Source organism: Rhinopithecus bieti, unplaced genomic scaffold (genome assembly GCF_001698545.2).
Source record: "Rhinopithecus bieti isolate Rb0 unplaced genomic scaffold, ASM169854v2 scaffold_26546, whole genome shotgun sequence".
NCBI lineage: Eukaryota > Metazoa > Chordata > Mammalia > Primates > Cercopithecidae > Rhinopithecus > Rhinopithecus bieti.
The window spans coordinates 1,679,326-1,702,170 of NW_016812367.1; the positions used below are offsets into that span (position 1 = coordinate 1,679,326).

The following is a 22,845-nucleotide window of genomic DNA, read 5'->3' on the forward strand; positions in this document are numbered from 1 at the left end:
TCTTTTAAAGAATAGCTCTTTAAAACATGAACAGAACAAGACTCAAGGAGGGCATCAAGCCATTTATGAGAGATCTGCCCCCATGGCCCAAACACGTCCCACTGTGCCCCTGCTCCAACATTGGGGATCACATTTCAACACGAGATTTGGAGGAAACAGATATCCAAATTATAAGTATTTATAATCTCTTCCCCCAAATTTCTATTTAAGCTAGTTGTGTAGCAATTTACATTATCTTTCAGATTATCCAAATACCAAAATCTTTTCTGATCCTAAAGTAACATGATGCATTTGCTGAAAAAAAGTTTAAGATACATTCAAGCCAGCAAGACATGAAGATTTTAGAGCTCATCTCAGAACCTAGTTCTCTTTTCCTTTTGTTCCTGGTTTTCTCATTATGTGAACATTCAAAAAGAAAACCAAGCTTCTAAAAAATGGCAAGGAGCTGAGTATCCACCACCCTAGAGGAAGGTCCCTGGAAATCAAGAATCAGGTAGCAGACTTCTCCTATGAACATTCTTAGGGAAACCCACTTAGGCTATGGGTTCTGACTTCTTTCAAGTACTTCCTCTGATCTTGCGGAAGTACTGAGGATGGGTGTAGGCAAACCCCAAAAAGTCCCCAGAAAGAGTTTTAGTAGAGAAACTAGGTGATTAAGAGTGCCACTACTGTGTGCAAAAGAGGAAACTTCCCCATGCTCATGCCTCTTAAATGGCTGAGAGATTTCTGTGGCCTGGTATTACACACCATGCATTTGTTTGGGTAGTCAAAGTAGTCACTGGGACAGCCATTGGACTGGAGTTACTCTGCCTCCACGGGACACGGAGTAACGTGGAGTTACTCTGCCTCCACGGGACATGGAGCATCTTGCCCAGTGTCATCATTATGTGAGCTTGGCCTGCCTCCTGGACTCACTGAGCCTGTTTTCTCACCTCTCAAAAATAAAAGCATAAACACACCTACAGAGGTTACGGTCTGAGACATAACCGCCAACCTGGGCGTCGGGGAGATGGCCGAGACTGACCCCAAGACCGTGCAGGACCTCACCTCGGTGGTGCAGACACTCCTGCAGCAGATGCAAGATAAATTTCAGACCATGTCTGACCAGATCATTGGGAGAATTGATGATATGAGTAGTCGCATTGATGATCTGGAGAAGAACATCGCAGACCTCATGACACAGGCTGGGGTGGAAGAACTGGAAGGTGAAAACAAGATAGCTGCCATACAAAATAGTTGAAGGTTGCTAATAATTTATACTGGAATCTGGAACACCATGTTTCCAAGCCAAGAGAAGATCGAATGGCTTTTTACAGCTAACTACTATGTGTAGACAGGTTTTATATTATAAAGTATGCATTCTTAACACGTACTATATAGTTAGTTTGTAGAGTGATTTACCCCCCAGTTTTTTTTTTTTTTTTTTTTTTTTTTGAGACGGAGTCTCGCTCTGTCGCCCGGGCTGGAGTGCAGTGGCCGGATCTCAGCTCACTGCAAGCTCTGCCTCCCGGGTTTACGCCATTCTCCTGCCTCAGCCTCCCGAGTAGCTGGGACTACAGGCGCCTGCCACCTCGCCCAGCTAGTTTTTTGTATTTTTTATTAGAGACGGGGTTTCACCGTGTTAGCCAGGATAGTCTCGATCTCCTGACCTCATGATCCGCCCGTCTCGGCCTCCCAAAGTGCTGGGATTACAGGCTTGAGCCACCGCGCCCGGCCAGTTTCTTGAACATAGTGTCTTCACATCTTGGACCTTGGTCAGTTGTGCTGTTCGTTATTAAACACTAAAACTTTGGTGGTTCCTGCATAACTGTCAAATTTTTTAGTGTATTTCTGTGAAGTCATATTTTTTTTTCTTGTCATTCCTTTTGTAGTAGTTGCTGTTTGGATAAAAGTTGCTGTGGGATTTTTTTATTAAACAAATAGTAAACCCTTCGGGGGGAAAAATAAATAAATAAATAAATTCATGGGTCTGTGACACACTACTGGTCTTTTTTTGTTTTGTTTTGTTTTTTTCTTTTTTAAAGAAATGGTGTCTTATGTTGCCCAGGCTGTTCTTGAACTCCTGGGCTTGAGTGATTTTCCTGCTTTGGCCTCCCAGAGTGTTGGGATTATAGGCATGAGCCACCATACCTGACCGCTACTGGTCTTTATAGTAACAGTGACTGCTGTTACTACTATTTTGTGCAAGGCACTATGCACTTACGCACTTAACTCTTATTTTACCTGATCTTTGCAGTAACCTTACAAGTTAGGCTTTGTCATCCTTAGGGAGAAGTAACTTGCTCAAAATCATTAAGCTAGTAATTGGTAGTGTGGGAATTGAGACTTAGACCTCTTTATTTCAGGGCCTATTCTTTTTTCCTCTCCATTTTGAAAATTTTCAAATTTCAGAGGTATGAGATACAAAAATAATGTACTTTCTTTATCCCTCCTATTTCTCTTCTTTTTCTTTCTCATATGTATATTTTTACATATATGGACTTTTCCCTGACCATTTGAGAGTTAGTTGCACAAATCATGACACTTTACCTCTAAATACTTTAATTAGTACACATCTCTTGTTGTTGTTGTTGTTTTTGTTTTTTGAGACAGGGTCTTGCTTTGTCACCCAGGCTGAAGTGTACTGGCATGATCATAGCTCACTGTAACCTTGAACTCCTGGGCTCCAGCAGTCCTCCCACCTCAGCCTCCCTGGTAGCTAGGACTACAAGCACTCACCACCACACCCAGCTAAATTTAATTTTAATTTTGTAGTGATAGGGGTCTTGCTATGTTGCCCAAGCTGGTCTCAAACTCTTGACCTCAAGAGATCCTCCCATCTTGGCCTCCCCAAGTGCTGGAATTAAACCACTGAGCTCGATCAGTGTGTATCTCTTAAGAACAAGATCGTTCTCCTACAAAATAATGTATTACAACACCATTATTATACTCAAGAAATTTAATGTTAATGCCAATACTATTATCTAGTATACAATCCACATTCACTTTTCCTCAGTTGTTCCAGTAGTATCCTTTGTATCTCTTTTTTGGGGTAAAGGATCCAGTTAAGCATCATACATTGCATCTAGTCATATATCTTTATTCATCTTTAGAGGGTTTCCCCAGTCTTTTTCCCTCTGTTATTTTATTATGAAAATTTTGAATACACAACAAAGTTAGAAGAATCTTACTACTTAGATTCCATTAATATCTTACTATGTTTTATTACAAATCTATTCTCTCTAGCCATCCTTTAATCCACGTTATGTTTTTGATGCTTTGCAAAGTAAGTTGCATATATTGGTTCATTTTCCCTGAAATACTTAAGCATGCAGATCATGAACTAAGTTCCAGTATTTATGTGAAATGCACAAATATTAAGTGTAAATTTGCAGAGTTTGGTCATATGCATATACCTATCAAGACACAGAGTATTAATATCACCCTGGAAGAATCCCTCATATCTCTTCTCCCCTCCCCCTAAAGGCAACCACTGTTTATTTCTGTAAAATTCTGCTTATATGATATTCTAGAATTTGATGTTAGTAGAATCATACCAGTATACTTTTGTGTAATCTTTCACTCAGCATAATGTTTTTGAGATTGATCCATGTTATATTCCTTTTTATTACTGAGTAGTATTCTAGTGTATGAATATACCAGTTTCTTCATACAGTTATTCTCTTGGTGTGTTTTTCACTATTACAAAGAAAGCTGCTGTGAACATTCTCGTACAGGTTGTATAGTGAGCATAAGATTTCACATCTTTTGAATAAATAGCTAGGAATGGAATTGCTAGGTTATAAAGAAACTGCCAAACCTTTTTCCAAAGTAGTTGTACTATTTTAATTCCCACTAGCAGTTTACGAGCATTCTAGTTATTTTACTTGTTTTACATCTTTGCCACCATTTGATATTGTTTTACCCCCTTAATTTTAGCCATTCTGGTAGTCATGTAATGATTCTAATTGCATTCCCTGATGGCTAATAATGTTGAGCACTTTTTTTTTTCACATGATTGTTGTCTAATTTTGTATCTTCTGTAAAGTGTTCAAATGTTTTGTCCATTTTAAAATTGGATTATGTGACTTTTTATTATTGAGATAGGAGTTCTTTGTATGTCCTGAATACCAGTTGTTTGTCAAATATGTGTTCTACAAATATTTTCTTCTAGCGTGTGCTTGCCTATTCATTTTCTTTTTCTTTCTTTTTTTTTTTTGTTTTGAGACGGAGTCTTGCTCTGTCGCCCAGGCTGGAGTGCAGTGGCCGGATCTCAGCTCATTGCAAGCTCCACCTTCCGGGTTTACGCCATTCTGCCTCAGCGTCCCGAGTAGCTGGGACTACAGGTGCCCGCCACTTCGCCCGGCTAGTTTTTTGTATTTTTTAGTAGAGACGGGGTTTCACCGTGTTAGCCAGGGTGGTTTCGATCTCCTGACCTCGTGATCCACCCGTCTCGGCCTCCCAAAGTGCTGGGATTACAGGCTTGAGCCACCGCGCCTGGCATATTTTTAAAATGTGTCTCCTGTAGACAATATACCATTGGGTCATGCTTTTATCCATTCTGACAATCTCTTGTTGTTCTCTCAGGTACTAGACTTGATCATCTTATTCTGATAGACATAGCTTCTAACTCAAACATCTTACGTGATTATGTTGGTAGTTCCTAAGTAGAAATCTTTACAACCCTAAAAAGATAAGCAGTGCTGGGTCCATTTACAGATGAGCAAACAAAGGCTTAAAGGCTTCAAGCCTGTAATTACCTACTCTGGGATAGGATTCAAAGGCAGTTAGACTCCAAAGACAGTACTGCAATGCCAAACTGCCTTTGCTGCAAAAAAGCCACAGAGGCCCCCTCCCTCCCTACTCAAATTGTAGCAGTTTTCTTTCAAGCTTAGAGATAAGCTTTTTCTCTTAAGAGGTACACTTTTACTATCTACTTCCTACTAGTACTTGTCTATAATCTTTATAGCTTAATCTTTAACAGCTGAAATTTTTGTTTAAGCAATTTGATAATATATATGTAGAACTTAAAAGTAATTCATATCTTCTGACCCATGAATTAAAGTTTGAAAATCTACTCTAAAAACATCATCAGAATTTAGATGAAATTGTATAGACAAAGATGGTTTATTAAAGCATTATTTATAATAATGAACAACTTAACCCAGTGTTCAAAAACAAGATGAAGTATTACAAAAGGATTCAAAATAAAGACTGAAAGACAATACAGTATACTGAAATATTAACCATAATTTGGAGGAGACTAAAAGCAGAGAGACAGATGATAAAGCAGTCTTAGTAGAAGTGGACAGACTTGAGAGTCTTTTGGCTAGAGAAGCAGACCTTCTGACTGGTCAAGATGAGAGAAGGCAGTCTTAACTCAGGTTTCTGGCTAAGCCAATTATAGGGTACTCAACTTAGCCCCTCTGAGTAATTCAGAAGATCACTGTGTTGTGTTTAACTGTATTATTTGTACTTCTTTACTGACAACCCAATTAGTATTTATTTAGCAGCAACTATAATCCAGATACTGTTCTGCAAGCTGAGGGTACAGTACTAAACACAGAAGTCAGTGTTCTATAAAGCTTACCTTTTTGTTAGAGAAACAGATAATAAATACAATTTAAGAAAAACGAGGCAAGAAGAGGGGATGGAGAATGACTAGAACAGAGGAAAAAAGGGGGCTTGATTAAAGGGGAAGATCAAGGGAGACTTCTTGAGGTGATATTTGAATACAGTCATTCTAGGTCAGGGAATAAATATAAAGGCCCTAAAGCAAGCGTGTGTTTGGCATGTTTCTTAGAGCTGCAGGAAAGACACAATGACTGAATTAGATTGAGTGATGGGGAAAGGAGAGAAGAAATGAACAGTGGTCAGATCATGTGAGGTGAGGTTTTTGTACTTTATTCTAAATATGATGAAAAGCCATAGAGGGGTTGAGAATAGGGAATGATGTAATCTAACTCTGGCTACAGTGTGGAAAATAATCTATAGAGGGACAGGGGCAAGAATGGAATTGAGGAGACTAAGCAGGGGTGGAGGGGAATGGCTCTTGCATTATTCCAGGGAAGATGTGATGTTTGCTTTAACCATAGAGGTAGCTGTGAGGTAAAGAAGTTGTCAGATTTGGGAACATTTTGAAGGCTGAGCGTACAGGATTCGTTGGAGTGTGAGAGAACCAGAAAGACTAAGGTGAAATCAAGGTTTTGCCCCAAGCAACTGGGTTAATGATGACTTTGTTGTTTGAGAGCGGGAACACTGGGGTAGGAGCAGGTTTGGAGGAAGAAATTAAGAATTTGGTTTTGTACATAATTTTAAGATGCCCAGTGAATAACCAAATGAAGATGTTGAGCAGACAGTAGGATATACAAGTCTAGAAATAACCTTATGGGAAATATTACTGCATATTTGTAAGCTGATGGAATGATCTAAAAAAAAGAGGGAAAAAGTGATGTTTCAGGAGAGATGATGGCAGGAGGGGAATCCTTAATTAAGCAAAAGCATTCAGATTCAGGGTCAAATGGAAAAGTTAGCCTTACATAGCCATGTGAGCAATTCATTCTGTGCAGTAGGAGGGAAGGCAGAGGATATGGGTACAGATGCAGATAGACTAATACTTTTGGTGGTGGAAGAGTGTAGAAGTTCTCTCTGGTACTACTTTTTTTCTCATCAAAAAGTCTGAAAGGTTGGTTTAACATTAGAAAATCAGTTAATATACTATATTGCAGAACAAAGGACAAAAACCACACAATATCTAAATGGACACAGAAAAAGCATTTGATAGAATTCAGTACTCCTTCATGACAATAAAATACTCAGCAAACTAGGAATAGACAGGAACTTCCTCAGCCTGATAGAGGGCATCTATGAAAAACTCACAGCTAATATCATACTTAATGGTGAAAGACTGACAGCTTTCCCCAAAATCAGAAACAAGACAAGGGTGTTCATTCTTGCCACTTCCATTCAACATGGTAAAAGAGGTTCTAGCCAGGACAGTTAGGAAAGAAATGAAATAAAAGCCATTCAGGTTGGAAAGGAAGACGTTAACTACTCTATCAGATGACATCTTTTATATAGAAAATCCTAGAGAATCCACTGAAATAAAATAAGCCTTTAGAACTAATAAACGAGTTCAGCAAGTTTGCAGGATACAAGGTCAATATAGAAAATGAACTGTATTTTTGTACACTAGCAGTGAACAATCTGAAAATGGATTTAAGAAAAGAGTTATACTTAATATAGTATCAAAAATAATAAAATACTTAGGAATATGTTTGACAAAGAAATAAAAAACTTCTCTGAGAATTATAAAACATTGTTGAAAGAAATTAAACAAGACCTAAATAAATGGAATGGTATTTCATGTTCATGGTTTAGAATACTTAATGTTGTTAAGATGGCAGTATTCACCAAGTTGATCTAGAGATTTCAAATCCTTCTCAAAAGTCCAGCTAGGCTGGGCACTTTGGGAGGCTGAGGGGGGCAGATCACCTGAGGTCAGGAGTTCGAGAACAGCCTGACCAACGTGGAGAAACCCTCTCTCTGCTAAAAATAGAAAAAAAAATTAGCCAGGCATGGTGGCACATGCCTGTTATCCCAGCTACTCAGGAGGCTGAGACAGAAGAATCCCAGCTACTCAGGAGGCTGAGACAGGAGAATCGCTTAAACCCAGGAGGCAGAGGTTGCGGTGAGCCAAGATCATGCCGTTGCACTCCAGCCTGGGCAACAGGAGCGAAACTCCACCTCAAACAAACAACAAAAAAACCCCACAAAAATCCCAGCTAACTTTTTTGTATAAATTGATAAGTTGGTCCCAAAATTCATACCAAAATACAAGGGACACAGAATAGAACAGTCTTGAAAAAGAACGAAGTTAAGGGTTCATGCTTTCCAATTTTACAACTTACTAATTCAGACAGCCTGGTTCTGGCATAAAGGTAGGCATGACGGTTCAGTGGAATGGAATTGAGCGTCCAGAAGTAAAACCATACATTTGTGGGCAATTGGTTTTTGATAAGGATGTCAAGACAATTCAGTGGGGGAAAACAATCCAGTCTTCTTAATATGTAGTGCTGGGACAACTGAATATCCACATGCAAAACCATGAAGTTGGACCACTTGTTTATACTACATATGAAAATAGATCAAAGACCTAAATGTAAGTCATAAAGCTTTTATAGGCAGCTACAGTGGTACACGCTGGTAAGTCCCATCTACTTGGGAGGCTGAGGCAGGAGGATCCTTTGAGTCCCACCTGGGCAACATAGTTGAGACCTTGTCTCAGCAAGTCAGGGGAACTGTCTTAGGGATAAAACCTCACAATCATAGGTTTGCAGTGGATTCCTAGATATAATACCACAAGCACAGACAACAAAAGAAAAAAGATAAATTGGACTTTATCAAAATTTAAAACCTCTGTGCATCAAAGGACACTATCAAGAAAGTGAAAAGACAACCTACAGAATAGGAGAAAATATTTGCAAATCGTATGTGTGTTAAGGGTTTAGTATCCAGAATATATAAAGAACTCTCTTTCTGTCACCCAGGCTGCAGTAGTGCAATCTTGGCTTGCTGCAACCTCTGCCTTCCCAGCTCAGGCAGTCCTCCCACCTCAGCCTCCCAAGTACTTGCCATTGAATCATAGACTTTAAATGGGTGGATTATATGGTACATGAATTTATCTCAATAAAGTTATATTTAAATAAAAAAGAATGGTGATACAGGAATCAGAATGGATGTTAGAGGTTTGAGAATAGCAGAGAAGATGTGAAATGTACCTGGGAGGATGGAAGAATGAACCGACTAGGAAAATATATCAGGATTGCTAGGCAGTAGTGAGGGACCGCTTAAGATTTTGATCTTAAATAAAAAGTGAGCCCAGTCAGCACTGTTATATGTGTTTTTGTTCCTGTCACATTCAGCAGATAGGGACACATAATAAGTAGGAGGGCTGTATTTAACCAAAGTTGGATTTTGCAAGGAAGCACAGTAGAAAGAAGTTGAGGGAATATTCAAGGGGATTGTTAATATGATAACTAGGTAAACTAAGGTAAGAAGGAATGTGAGGATACGACGGGGTAATAGTGAAAAGATGATAGTATAGGATTAGATGTCCTAGTGGGGCTGAAGGGTGATTGGTGTAAGAACATTAGAGAGGGTGAGTTGGGAAAGATAGGTGATGGTGATCAGAGAATGGGCACCTGAAATTGAGCTCATCATTAATGATAGGCTCAGCTAGAATTCTTCATTGGAACCATAGAAGTCAGAAAATGAATTGATTGTTTGCTCACTTCTCCCAGTTATGACACATAGCTGGTACCATTTTAGATGCAGGGGACAGAAATTGATTTATAACATTTGGTGGATACCTTAGGGCATTAGGCTTACTCCTCTCTTGGAACCCCACTGGAGAAAGGCTGAGATGGTAGGAGCCATAGGAATTAATAAACAAGAGGTCAAGGAACTGAGAGGCTGGACTACTGGATGGATCATATCTTGGGTTGAACTTACAAAAACTGCAGCATCATATGGGTCAGTCTAATATGTATATGTAGATATTGAAATCACCAAGAATGGTGGCAAACGGGAAGAGAATCCAGTTGAAGAGGTATGCCAGAGGAGGCTTGGATTTCTTTTGGTGCTCAATAGGATTGGTCCTGGTTATCTCTTGAAAGAACAGCAGTATCCAATGGGAACTTGTGCAATGATAGAAATGTTCTATATCTGTGCTGTCAAATATGGTAGCCACATGTGGCTATTGAGCATTTGAAATGTGGCTTATGGGACTGAGGAATTCAATTTTTTAATTATTTTTTGAGACAGAGTTTTGCTCTTGTTGTCCAGACTGGAGTGCAATGACATGATCTCGGCTTTACTACTACCTCTGCCTTCCAGGTTCAAGCGATTCTCCTGCCTCAGCCTCCCAAGTAGCTGAGATTATAGGCATGTGCCACCATACCCAGCTAATTTTGTATTTTTACTAGAGACGGGGTTTCACCATATTGGTCAGGCTGGTCTCAAACTCCTGACCTCAGGTGATCCACCCACCTTGGCCTCCCAAAGTGCTGGGATTATAGGTGTGAGCCACCGCACCTGGCCCAATTTAAAATTATATTTAATTCTAATTAAGATTTAAATTTAAGTAGCCACACGTCTCAGAGACTCACAGATTTTATTTTATTTTATTTTATTTATTTTATTTTTTTTGAGACAGTCTCATTCTGTCACCCAGGCTGAAGTGCATTGGTGTAATCTCAGCTCACTGCAACCTCCACCTCCCGGGTTCAAACAGTTCTCCTGCCTCAACCTCCCGAGAAGCTGGGATTACAGGCACTCACCACCAAGCCCGGCTAAATTGTCTATTTTCAGTAGAGGCAGGGTTTTGTTGTGTTAGCCAGGCTGGTCTGGAACTCCTTACCTCAAGTGATCCGCCTGCCTTAACCTCCCAAAGTGCTGGGATTACAGGTATGAGCCACCTTACCCAGCCAATAATTTGTGCTAATAATAACCTTTAATTGAGACTAGTTCCTGAGGTCATTGGTTGTAGGGAGGCAGGCAGCATGGCTGCCTCACTGTGTGCAGGTGGAGCTTGTCTTCCCTTCTTTTCCTTATATCCACTGAAGAAGTGCTAGGCTGAAAGAGGGGTGATCTTAGCAGGAACAGACACAACTCTGTGGCTTCCCATTATTTTCTGCTGAGGTGGTTTTGAGGTTGAGGGAGACAAACTGAGAAGACTTTAACCACTTGTCATTCTGTCAAAACTCCCTTCTTTGTATATATAATTTCCACTCTCCTCAGGGAACCATTGTCTTTACAATTTATAGTACTAGGCCATATGTTTTTTATTTTTGATTGCTTATCTTCTTTGAATTTTGGAAACAAATGTGTTGATGTTTATATGGTATTGGTAATTGTTCTGTAATGCCTAGGCTATTTATTTGTCCATTTTGTTTGTAAAATTTAGTATGGAAATCACTTAAGACTTAAGTTCTAACCCAAATTGTAGGCTAGCTAGTGGTCACTGGTTGCACGGATGGGTTTAAGTCTTTGGATAAGGCTAAGAAATAAATCTGGAAGAAGAATAATGAAAATTGTATAAACAAATAGTAAGTGAATAAAACTAATGTTTACTGAGTGCTTTCTGTGGGCTGGATACTCTTACAGTATCTGATATGATTGTTAGCAAAACTCTTCAGGTTAAATGCAGTTATCTCATTCAACAGGTAAGGAAATTGTTACTCAGGTTACAGACCTTGCCTAAGACCACACAGCTAGTAGAGGCCCAACTTGGACACCTACTGTCCAACCCTAAAGCCAGTGAGTGCCCTTCATCACAAGGCAATACTGATTATTTGTATCTTAACAGTGCCAGGCCACAGTTCTAAGTACAACTCCTTAAAGCATTTCCCATACAGTGGAATATAATCTGCTGAGGTAATGGTCTTATGTTTATTGTCGTCTCTCTCAGCTTTCAGTGATCCCTGTTCTCTTCTACCTTTCCTTGATAGTTGTACTCAGACCCCATTGTTCTCTTTTGAAATCTGTGGCTGCTGTTATCAGCAGTTTGGTTTTTGGATATGTGTTTCATAATGAATTCTCTGCCTGTAGCTAGTTTATATAGCTCTCTCAACCCTCATAAACCACAAGTGCTCCTTCAGAGCAACCTACATGCACTTCTCTGCTCTTTTGTAGGGGCAGTAGGTTTCAAAGGAAAAACAGCAGCAAGCCCCAGTCCATTCCATTGTGATCATAGAATTACCGTATAGTCCTAACCATCTATCAATATCAAGTCTCTCCCTTCAAATTCTCTTCTACCTGCCCCCTCATTTACCACTTACCACCTTTTCTCTTCCCATTCTTTAGCTTCTTATTTTCCAGGAGTGGCAGCCTGCTCTTGTAGAAGAACATATGCTTCTGTAGTCAGATTTGTACTGCATTCCTTGTGCTTTTTGTTTTTTGTTTTTTGTTTTTGTTTTGTGACCTTGATCAGGTTAATTAATATTTCATTTACAGCCAGGCACAGTGGCTCATGCCTGTAATCCCAGCACTTTGGGAGGCCGAGGCAGGTGGATCACAAGGTCAGGAGTTCAAGACCAGCCTGGCCAAGATGGTGAAACCCCATCTCTACTAAAAATATAAAAATCAGCAAGGTGTGGTGGCAGGCGCCTGTAATCCCAGCTACTCAGGAGGCTGAGGCAGGAGAATCGCTTGAACCTGGGAGGCAGCGGTTACAGTGAGCCAGTATCACGCCACTGCACTCCAGCCTGCGACAGAGCAAGATGTGTCTCAAAAAAAAAAATTATTTACTATAAAATAGAAATAATGATATATTCTTTGTAGGATTGTTGTAAAGAAAGAGATTATGTTTATAAAGTCTCTGGCACAGAGTAGGTCCTCATAAAACAAGAGCTCTTTTTTCCCCTAGAATCTATTGATAAAATTTAATTCAGCAAGTATTTATTAGCATTTAATCTATTTATTAGCATTTAATCTGTCCTAGACTCTGCTGAGGATGCTGAAGAGAAAAAAAAAAAAAAGAAAATAAAACCCAGAGTCTCTGAATTCAGAAAGTTGCATGGTGTAGAAGGAAAACTGACATATAAATGAATAGGAACAGAAATGTGCTAAATGCAATAGTGATATATAGACAGTACTAGAATCAATTAATGCTTTTTCCAACCCTATCTGTGGAGTGGTTTCCAGGTATTTCTTTTGGAAAAATACGTGCTAGTCAAGATGGGGACAAGTAGAAAAGAAAATAAAAAATAGAACTCCTAAAGGATTCTGTAATCTTTGAGGTGCCAGCCTTTTAAGAATGGATTTCAGCAAGGCACTTGATAAAATCTCTCATGAAGTCCTTGTGTGTAAGATAGAGAAGTATGGGCTGGTTGATATAATAGGAGGTGGATTTGAGGCTGGTTCTGTCCTGGATGTTTTTCTCCTGCAGTACTTTAATTTTACTTATAAAATCTCTGCGTTGGAAGGAACCTTAGATCATTTAATCTGTGCCTGACTCTATATAATCTGATTCCTCCCTTCTAATTTTTAATTTGATTTACAGAAAAGTATACAGTGAAAAGTATGCCTCCTTCCTCTTCCAGTCTTCAAGTATTCCTGTCATCCTCCCCAGAGGCAAACACTATTATTAGTTGCTTGTGTGTGATCTTGTTTTATTATGCATATCTCTTTACACCTTGGGTTGTAGTTATTTGAGTGTGTATGCTGTCTCCATTAGTAAACTGCACTCTCCTTAAGAGCAGGGACAGTGCCTCGTAATTTCCTGTATCTCCCCAAATTACTTGCACATTGAAGATTGTCAATAAATGTTTGCTTAATTATTTAAAGGAAAGTTTAACAGGGAGAAGACAGACTTCTCTGGTAACATGTCACAGTTTTGTCCTTGGCCATATCCTTTACAACCATTTTTCCCTGGTGACTTGGATGAAGATGTAAAAAGTGTGGTTGTCATATATGCAGATGACACATAGCTGAGAAAGAGAGCTAATAACATCAGATGACAGAGTCAAGACTGCAGATGATCTCAATAAATAGAAACGTTCAGCTGAAAAGAACGGGGACAAATACAAAATCCTGTGTTTAAGGGGAGACAAAAAATACCCAGCAACTTAGTTAGCAAAGTACAGAATTAAGAGACTTGTCTTGGTAACATTGTATTGTATTGTGTATTGTATTGTATTGTATTGTATATTTTTTGAGACAGTCTAGCTCTTCACCTAGGCTGGAGTGCAGTGGCGCTGTTTCAGCTCACTGCAGCCTCAACCCTCCTGGCTCAGTTGATCCTCCCACCTCAGCCTCCTGAGTAGCTGGGACTACAGGCAAGCACCACCATGCTGGCTAACTTTTATATTTTTTTGTAGAGACGGGGGTTTCACCCTGTTGCCCAGGCTGTTCTCGAGCTCCTGGTCTCAAGTGATCGCCTGCCTCAGCCTCCTAAAGTGTTGAGATTACAGGCATGAGCCACTGCACCCAGTGATGTTAACGTTTTATTTGAAGATAATTTGGGAGGGTAGGGGATAGATCTTAATTTCCTTTAAGTTCAATTTAAGCCAGTAGTATACCAGGATTGTCAATAAAGCAAACACAGCCTTGACTGAATCAGTAGAGTATGAGTCCACATGGGGTAGCTCATGGTTCTTCTGTTCTTTTTACTAGTTGGATTGTTTGTTGAATATTGGATTCTGTTTGGGGTGCTACACATATTAAGGAAAACTGACAAATTGGATTGTATATCTAAAAGAGGTTAATTAGGAAGGTAAAACATAAGTATAGGAATCAGATCTAGATTCTATCCTGGGTTTTACTATTTAGTAGTTGTGATAGTGTGGTGAAGTCAATTCCTCTTAGTTTATTTCCATATCATTAAAACCGGGGAAAAGTAATAATACCAATCTGGAGGGTCATCGTAAGGATTAGAGCTAACCTAGGCATTCAGAGTTTCGGCAATCCAAATCTTAATAGAATAGCCATAGTAACTAGGCATAGTTCTTCCTTTGATGATGGTTGCATTTTAATAGGGGCAGAAAACCGAGTAAATCCAAGATTTTGTTAAGTGTTCAAAGAGCTGACTTGTGGAAAGGCGGGTAAATGTATTCATATAGTCCCCAGTAAATGCAGATTGAGCCAGATTGCAACAGAATGGATTTCCCTAGGAGGAAGTGAATTTCCCTCAATTAAAAGATAACAGCCAAGTTGGCCAGGCGCGGTGGCTAACGTCTGTAATCCCAGCACTTTGGGAGGCTGAGGCAGGTGGATCACCTGAGGTCAGGAGTTCGAGACCATCCTGGCTAACATTGTGAAACTCCGTCACTAATAAAAATACAAAAAATTAGCTGGGCATGGTGGTGAGTGCCTGTAATCCCAGCTACTCAGGAGGCTGAGGCAGAAGAATCACTTGAACTCTGGAGGCAGAGATTGCAGTGAGCTGAGATCACACCATAGCACTCCAGCCTGAGCAAGAAGAGTGAGATTCCGTCTCAAAAAAAAAAAAAAAAAAAAAGAAAAGAAAAAGAAAATACAGTCAAGACCGTATGATTACTTGTCAGGGATGTTTATAGAAGGCATTTTTGTATGAGTAGGAGGTTGATCTAGAAGGTTAGGCAAACAGCCAACCATGGGCCTAATCTAGCCAGATACCTGTTATTGTAGATAAAGTTTTATTGAAACATACCCATTTGTTCATGTATAGTCTGTGACTGCTTTCCTGCTAACAGTGCAGAGTTGAGTAGTGACAGAGACCATATGGCCTACCAAGCCTAAAATATTTACTCTCTGTCTCCACAGATAAAGTTTGCTGACCCCTGGACTAGATAAATGCTTCACAACCTAAGTTACTCGTAACCCTGCTAAATTATCTGTTGTGGGGATTTAGGTGTTAGGAGGAAAGAAGGTAGAGTTTGACGTGAAATTGTTGCAGTTTTTCTTGTTATGCAAGGAATGAAGTGGGAAACACTTGATTAAATAACCTCCAAGATCCTTTAAGAGACTGATTTTATAAACAGATGTCTTTTGGTGTGAGAGACAATATATTTGTGTATCAATTGGGCTAAAGCCATTTATACCCACTAGAATTGGGAGGTGGTACTAGTGTAGTGAAGAAAGACTGGTTGTATTAACTGTTCTGAGCCACAGTTTTCTCACTGCAGAACTTTTCAAAGTTTTGTAAAGATTAGAGCTTATGTAGGCACTCAGATGTGGCTGTCATTACTATATTTCATAGAGTACCTCACTTAAGTGTGTGTCATAACAGATAGAATTTTGCTTGGGACAATGTAAATCCCTCCCTTGAGTGCTGCAAGCTGGGATAGTACACAAAAACCTTTCTTGGTGTGGAGTAGATCTTTAGATCTCATGGCTTAGCATATAGCGGAATATCTTGTGGAGGACAGAATATTGTCAAAACTTTTGTTTTGGTGCAAATGTTACAATTGCTATTCTCAATGCTAGAAAGATTGAGACTTCGCAAACAATGTATTTCTCCTAGTGGGATAAGGTTTTAAACTTTGCTTCTTCCTATACATTTTGTCTTTTATATTCAGAGTTTACTGGTAGCTAATTATATATATTTTTTACTTTTTTTTTTTTTATTAAAAGTATTGACTCGGAGACAAAAAGAGGCCAAGACCAAGAGTGACAGTGGGACAGCTGCCCAGACTTCTCTAGACGTTGACAAGTAAGTAGGTGTGCTGCATTCACAGAGCTCCTGTATAGCATGCCATCATTTGGACTGAAGAAAAAGATCAGTTGTTATCTTACCCATCTGACCCTGTATTTCTTTGGCCTGCCAATGGCTTCATTGCTTGGATGCCTGAATCTCTCTCTTTTTTTTATTTTTTTTGAGATGGAGTTTCACTCTTCTTGCCCAGGCTGAAGTGCAATGGCATGATCTCGGCTCACCACAACCTCCGCCTCCTGGGTTCAAGTGATTCTCCTGCCTCAGCCTCCCAAGTAGCTGGGATTACAGGCACGGGCCATCACGACTGACTAATTTTGTGTTTTTAGTAGACGCGGGGTTTCTCCATGTTGGTCAGGCTATCTCGATCTCCTGACCTCAGGTGATCTGCCCACCTCGGCCTCCCAAAGTGCTGGGATTACAAGTGTGAGCCCCCGCGCCCGGCCCTGAATTTCTTTTTCTTATTCCTAGTCTCTGTCAGTGTAGGTGGCCTTTGTATCCATTTTAATACACTAAAACAATCCTGCCACCCACTCCACTTCCACATTGCTCTTAGGTTTCTGTTTTCTTTAATTTGCATATTGGTATTTGGTGCTCTTTGGGAAGCATTGAACATTTCACATAATAGTACAGACGTTGAATTGCAAAAGGTTGGGCAATATAGAAAACTTTTTGGGCCGGGCGCGGTGGCTCAAGCCTGTAATCCCCAGCACTTTGGGAGGCCGAGACGGGCGGATCACGAGGTCAGGAGATCGAGACCATCCTGGCTAACACGGTGAAACCCCGTCTCTACTAAAATACAAAAAACTAGCCGGGCGAGGTGGCGGCGCCTGTAGTCCCAGCTACTCGGGAGGCTGAGGCAGGAGAATGGCGTGAACCCGGGAGGCGGAGCTTGCAGTGAGCTGAGATCTGGCCACTGCACTCCAGCCTGGGTGACAGAGCGAGACTCCGTCTCAAAAAAAAAAAAAGAAAACTTTTTGGTTGTGTGTTGCAGCTTGACTGAGAAAGCTCTTTCTGAGGAAGGGGTCAGGTGTAGGTGCTGCCATCTGAAAGTAAAGTCATTACCAAGAGTAGATTAAAGCAGTTACTAAGCAGAAACTTCATCTTTGAAACACAGATCTTAGACCCTGAATTTCAGGGCTGTCTTCCCTAATTTAGTGGAGCAGAACTGATCCTTTGGAATCTTACTGTAATGTAGACATTCGTCTAGAAATTCCTCACATTGTATTACAGTAATTTTTTTTTAAAAAAGGAACATTTCTGTATTCCTGGTTAGTCTGAGTTTTTTGAGACAAATACTTGCCTTAATTCATGTTTATATCCCCAGCTTCTAATAAAATATTATTGTTATTCTGAGACAGCAATAATAGCTGTTTGTTTAGTGCTAGTATTATGTGCCAATCATTGTGCTAGGTGCTTTGTTTGTAACTCTCACTGTGGTTGATTTAAGGTAGTTATTCTTTTGTTTTTTAAATAAGGAAACTAAAGAGAAATTATATGTAACTGGTTAAGATCACTGCAGTAAAAGTGACAAAGTCTGTCTGACTCTAACACTCCTGCCTCTTATGCAGTACTTCTGTCTCTCATGTAGTAGGGAATTAATAAATGTTTTTTGCATTAATTGATAAACCTTGAAAGGTATATTAGTCTAGCTTTTCTCACAAGGCAGCATTTTGCTTGCATTCTTCTGGATAATTAAGTATTTGAGAGACTTATTTCTCCTATTGTAAAAATCTTCAGAAAAAGTCTTCCTTACAGCTAATCCAAGTCTCCCTTGCTGTAGTTACTGAATAATAACCATCTGGCCATCATTATGGCCAGAAAGAGATGTCCAAGATAGCATGCTTTGGAAAATTTTTTTTAGCTTCTTAAAACCAAGGTGATCTTATGAGTCAGGCACATCTAGTTTCTGACAGTTATTACCTATAAGACCGTAGTTAGATTAGTTCCTTCCTAATGGAGCTGAATAATTCATTGAGAATTGTGGTTAAAGAGCCTTGTACTGTTTCTCACCACAGAGAAAATACTTAGTAAATATTCATTTTTTTCTTTTACCCCAGTGATTCCATTTTACTGATGCCCAGTAAACTTTACCTCAAGGACCTACTTTTCCTCTCTTTTCCAAACTCTACTCTTCTAAAAAGATAAAGATAGCTATGCATATAAAATTATGCAAAAGTCTCTGGCAGAACCACATGGTTTTTAGTAACTTCTTAGTTGATGTTGCAGATTGTAGAATTAAGGAAGTCAGCATGTAGACAGACTTGATTTACTAATCAGACAAGTTCATCCACCCTGGTAAAATGTCAACTTAATTTAATGCTTTTGGTGCTCCCTTTTCTGTGGAAATTTTAACTTCTCTTTGAAAAAACTGTTACACTTAATTTTGGAAGAGTTTGACAGAATATTTTATGTCTGAAGAGCAATCAGCATTGTTTGAGATAGTTTGAAGAGCTGATTTCATTACCATCCCACTGCTGCAACAGCAGGGTACAGAGAAACAGCCAGGGAAAACTGCTAATCACTCAGTCCTTTTGATTGGCGTTGGGTTAGTTTTATTGGTGATCCTGCTGAGCGAATCTGCATTGGTTGATATGTCTCCTCCACAGAATAACTTTGGGATGTAAAAACACAATTTGAGACATATCTAGGGGCCCAGAGGCAAAGGCGCATCTTAAAACTGTGTTTTCTTCCTTTTTTGTTATTGGCTAGGAATGAGAAGTGTTATCTCTGTAAATCCCTGGTCCCATTTAGAGAGTATCAGTGTCATGTGGACTCCTGTCTCCAGCTTGCAAAGGCTGACCAAGGAGATGGGCCTGAAGGGAGTGGAAGAGCATGTTCAAGTGTGGAGGGGAAGCAGCAGCAGAGGCTGTGGAACCCAAAGGTATGTGTAGAGTGTTTTGGGAAAGGCTACCTAACCCTCCTGGTTGTCAGTTGTAAGAGACCACAGTTCTGTTCTGGCTTTTTCTTCTCCCTCCCCTCTTCCCTCTATTTATCTTGAAACAAGATTTGTGCTTTTAAAATTATTTTCCTTTTAATTTAAAATTAAATTTTAAATTACATGTCCATTGTAGAAAATATGGAAAGTTCAAAAAAATATAAATAATCAGGGGAAGTCATCACCCATAATTTAGCTACTCAAAGATGATAACTTTTAATGTATTGGCCTATTTTCTTCTGGTCTTTTTTTCTGTGCATTGTTAATGTAATTGACACTGTTCTCCCTCTCCCCCCTTCTCTCTCTCTATATATATACAATAAGCACACACACAACATACTATATATCTAGTACTATATGTATACTGTATTCTATATAGTACTTGATTGATATGTAGTTTTCTCACTTGCATTTATGAAAACTTAAGGTGTAGTGTAAACATCATTTTGGATTTTATTTTTTAAAATTACTATTAATGTTTATATCACACACATGGTCATTTAACCATTCACCTATTATTGAACATTTTGGTTCTTTTGTATTATAAGATTGTATTTAAAACATTAATCAGTGTTTGTACTGTTGATTATTTCCTTAGAATACATTTTCTGACATGGAACTATTAGGTCAGTGGATATACGAATTTTAAAGTCTCTCAAAACCTGCCAAATTGCTTTCCTGAAAGGATATCCAATTTATAATCCCACTGCCAAGAATATATGTGAGATCAACTCTGTGTTGAACTCCTTAGGAAGCTGCCGGGTCTGGGCCCTGGTCACTGGGAAGGATGGATGTACTTTCTGGACCTTGTAATTAGAGATCAGGAAGAGCAAGTCTTGGCTTAGAGATGAAAAATAAAGCAGCAGCTCCATATTCTAGGGTTACTGACAAAGGAGTCACTGTACACACTAAAATGGGGAAGCCATTGTCTGTCATGCCAGAAGAAAGAGACCTCTCTCTGTGAATGGGGTGATTTTGAGGTGGAGATTTGGAGTTACGGTTTATAGGTAGGCACTTACTTATATAGCCAGTTTATTCTGGCATCACTGCCTGTAGACGCTACCTTAAAATTTATTTTCTATTTTAAATCCATGATGATCTTGGCATAACGATGTATTCTCTTCATTAAGTTTGCTTTTTCACTTGTGTACCCTCATTTATTAGAATGCAGAAGACTTCCCTAGAGCTGTGGCCCCCACACCTTTTCTCTTCTATGAACACGTGTGATCTGGGCCGTGGAAGTTGTATTTTAGACTCTGCCGTGAAGTAACCCTTTCATCTGTTTTTCTCTGTTACAGGAAAAAGGCCACAGTGAAGGCCGACTCCTTAGTTTCTTGGAACAGTCTGAGCACAAGACTTCAGGTGAGGACCCCAGGACCAGTTTTCCGGGCTTCTGCCTAAGGCCTTTCAATGAAGATAGCCATTGCCAGCCCCCTGACTATTTGCTGGGACTCTCTGGGTACACACGTTATCCAATCAGCCAGCCTTTGAGACTCCATCTAGGTCATCTCTCCTTAAGGAAGATGGGGCAATATACTGTCTTACTCATCCTATGTTTCATTTCAGGCTTTATAAAGCCTTGAATCAGGACTACCTGTTGAACTCAGAAAAAACACTGTCAAAACACAGGGGAATGTGACAAGCCCCAAGTATACCTAAAGGAACAGGCACAGAAAACTAGATATGCAGATGTTATTGCTTCCTCCTATTGTTTTGTGCATCATTCATATGTTACCTTGGCTTAGTGTCCCAACCTGCAATCCTCAGGGTTTGTGCATAGTATTTAGGGAGCAGTAGAGTGGATTGGTTAAGACCATTGCAGGGAGTTAGTAATACCAAACCTCATAGATTGCAAGAATTATATCTGGTAAAGCTCCAAACATATTCCCTGGCATAAGTAGGCTCTTGATAAATGTTAGCTGCTATTATTACTGTTGTTATTAGTCGCTATTGTTAAAATTCACCAGATGTGTATGGAAGAGGAGCTTTTGCTTAAGCCTGGTGAGATGTGCTTACCATCTAGTTCTAATAGTTCATTCCCACCAAGCAAATCTGTTGTGCCTTCTGATGACTATAAAAAGGCAGCCTCTCCCAGCCTCATATCCTGCTGTCTCTAGATCACCAGTTTGTGAATCTCTGCAGGTGGCAGATTTCCCTTGGCAACTTCCTTGTTCCTCAAGTCTAGAATTGAAGTCGATTTATTCAGAGGCTGTTCGTTCATTCAAAAGTGTTTCTCTGAGTGCCGCAGCAGCTGAGTCTGTTGGACACTAATACTCACATTCCGTGGGTTTAGAGGATTGGGGATCTGTGCTACCTGGATAGGCTGATGAGAAGCAGTGCCTAGAGCACAGGAAGCAAAAGATCAGTGAGAAGTGGTATGATTACCAACACTACTACCAACATTATTATTTTTTCTCTCATATCACAGATGCAGACATCAAGTCTTCAGAAACAGGAGCCTTCAGGTGAATTGGATTGTGCACTGAATTGTGGCTGTCAGCATTTCTGAAAAGTGCAGGCCTTGTCCTGTGTTCTGTGTGTAGTGTGATACTCAAACTGTGGCAGTGGAAATCACTGTGGAACTATTATGACCTCTCTCTCAGTATGACTCTGTGCTCCCCGTTTATCTGAACTAAAGATTGAATAGCTCAGTTCATTCATTGTGTTAAAACAAGCAGAGTAAAAGTTATGTCTTATTCTTCTCTACCTCTCTATCCCTATCCAACCCTGGTTTTCTGACCTGGATTCTCAAGCAGCTTGGGAATTTGAATCTGAATTCTCATTCTCTCAATGCCAACTTTAAGTATATGATTTACCCAGTGACCTCATCTGTGAAAACAGAGTGATGATATGTAGTAGGATTATTACAAAGATTATTTCTACTAATAATCCCCTGATACAGGGCATAGCATATCCTTGATGCTTATTAGGTGTATATTGAATCTGAATTTTTTCCTTCTCTCTAGGGTGCCCTCACCAGGTATGGAAGAGGCAGGCTGCAGCAGAGAGATGCAGAGTTCCTGCACACATCGTGACTTAAATGAATCTCCCATCAAGTCTTTTATTTCCATTTCAGAAGCCACAGATTGCTTAGTGGACTTTAAAAAGCAAGTTACTGTCCAGCCAGGTAGTCGGACACGGACCAAAGCTGGCAGAGGAAGAAGGAGAAAATTCTGAATTTCTAGGGTCGAAAAGTTGACAAAGCCATTAGTAGGAGGGGTGGGCCATGTTCATTAAGCCATAGTGGTCCCTAGTTCATTGTTGAGCAAGTTTTAGCCCTGCAGTTTTCACCACCAGCACCCACTCCGCATTCTGGTTTTTATGTTGTTTATGACCTATGCAGACAACTGTGTATAGTATTCTGTTTTATAACAGTTTGTTTGAATTCACTTACAGTTAAAAATTTAAATATATTTATGTTTGTATGAAATCTTACTTCAGTAGATGGAAATTTTAATTTTTTTTCCTTCATGTTGCAGGGTTTGGGGTGGGGATATTTTCATTGTAGAGATAGTTTATTAGACTCATAAATCACATGCTGAATGAATTCCATTACTGATCCTTGACATATCATGTATATATTCACTTAATGTATACTGCACAATTCTGAACACTGTGTGGTTATTCCCTTGACTGTTTCTGACATAATTCTGGGAGGTGCCAGGGGCATTGATTCCCACTATCTATTCTGCCATCTCTGCTATTCAGTGACCTGTCCCTTCGTCTTGTACTCACA

At 39.7% G+C, this 22,845-nt stretch overlaps 1 protein-coding gene across 4 annotated transcripts in view; it reads left to right on the forward strand.

Annotated features, from left to right (window-relative positions):
• UIMC1 (ubiquitin interaction motif containing 1) overlaps positions 1-22,567 on the forward strand; it is a 97,034-nt gene extending 74,467 nt beyond the window's left edge. For 3 of the 4 annotated variants that reach the window (XM_017896093.1, XM_017896096.1, XM_017896095.1), the window contains 5 exons: positions 16,093-16,171; positions 18,884-19,055; positions 20,408-20,471; positions 21,538-21,574; positions 22,076-22,534. In XM_017896093.1, the coding sequence (XP_017751582.1) occupies positions 16,093-16,171; positions 18,884-19,055; positions 20,408-20,471; positions 21,538-21,574; positions 22,076-22,286 (563 nt within the window). In that variant the 3' untranslated portion in view covers positions 22,287-22,534. Of the gene's footprint in view, positions 1-16,092; positions 16,172-18,883; positions 19,056-20,407; positions 20,472-21,537; positions 21,575-22,075 lie in introns of all 4 variants that reach the window. The other variant, XM_017896094.1, reaches the window with a different exon arrangement.
• Positions 22,568-22,845: the final 278 nt, after the last annotated feature.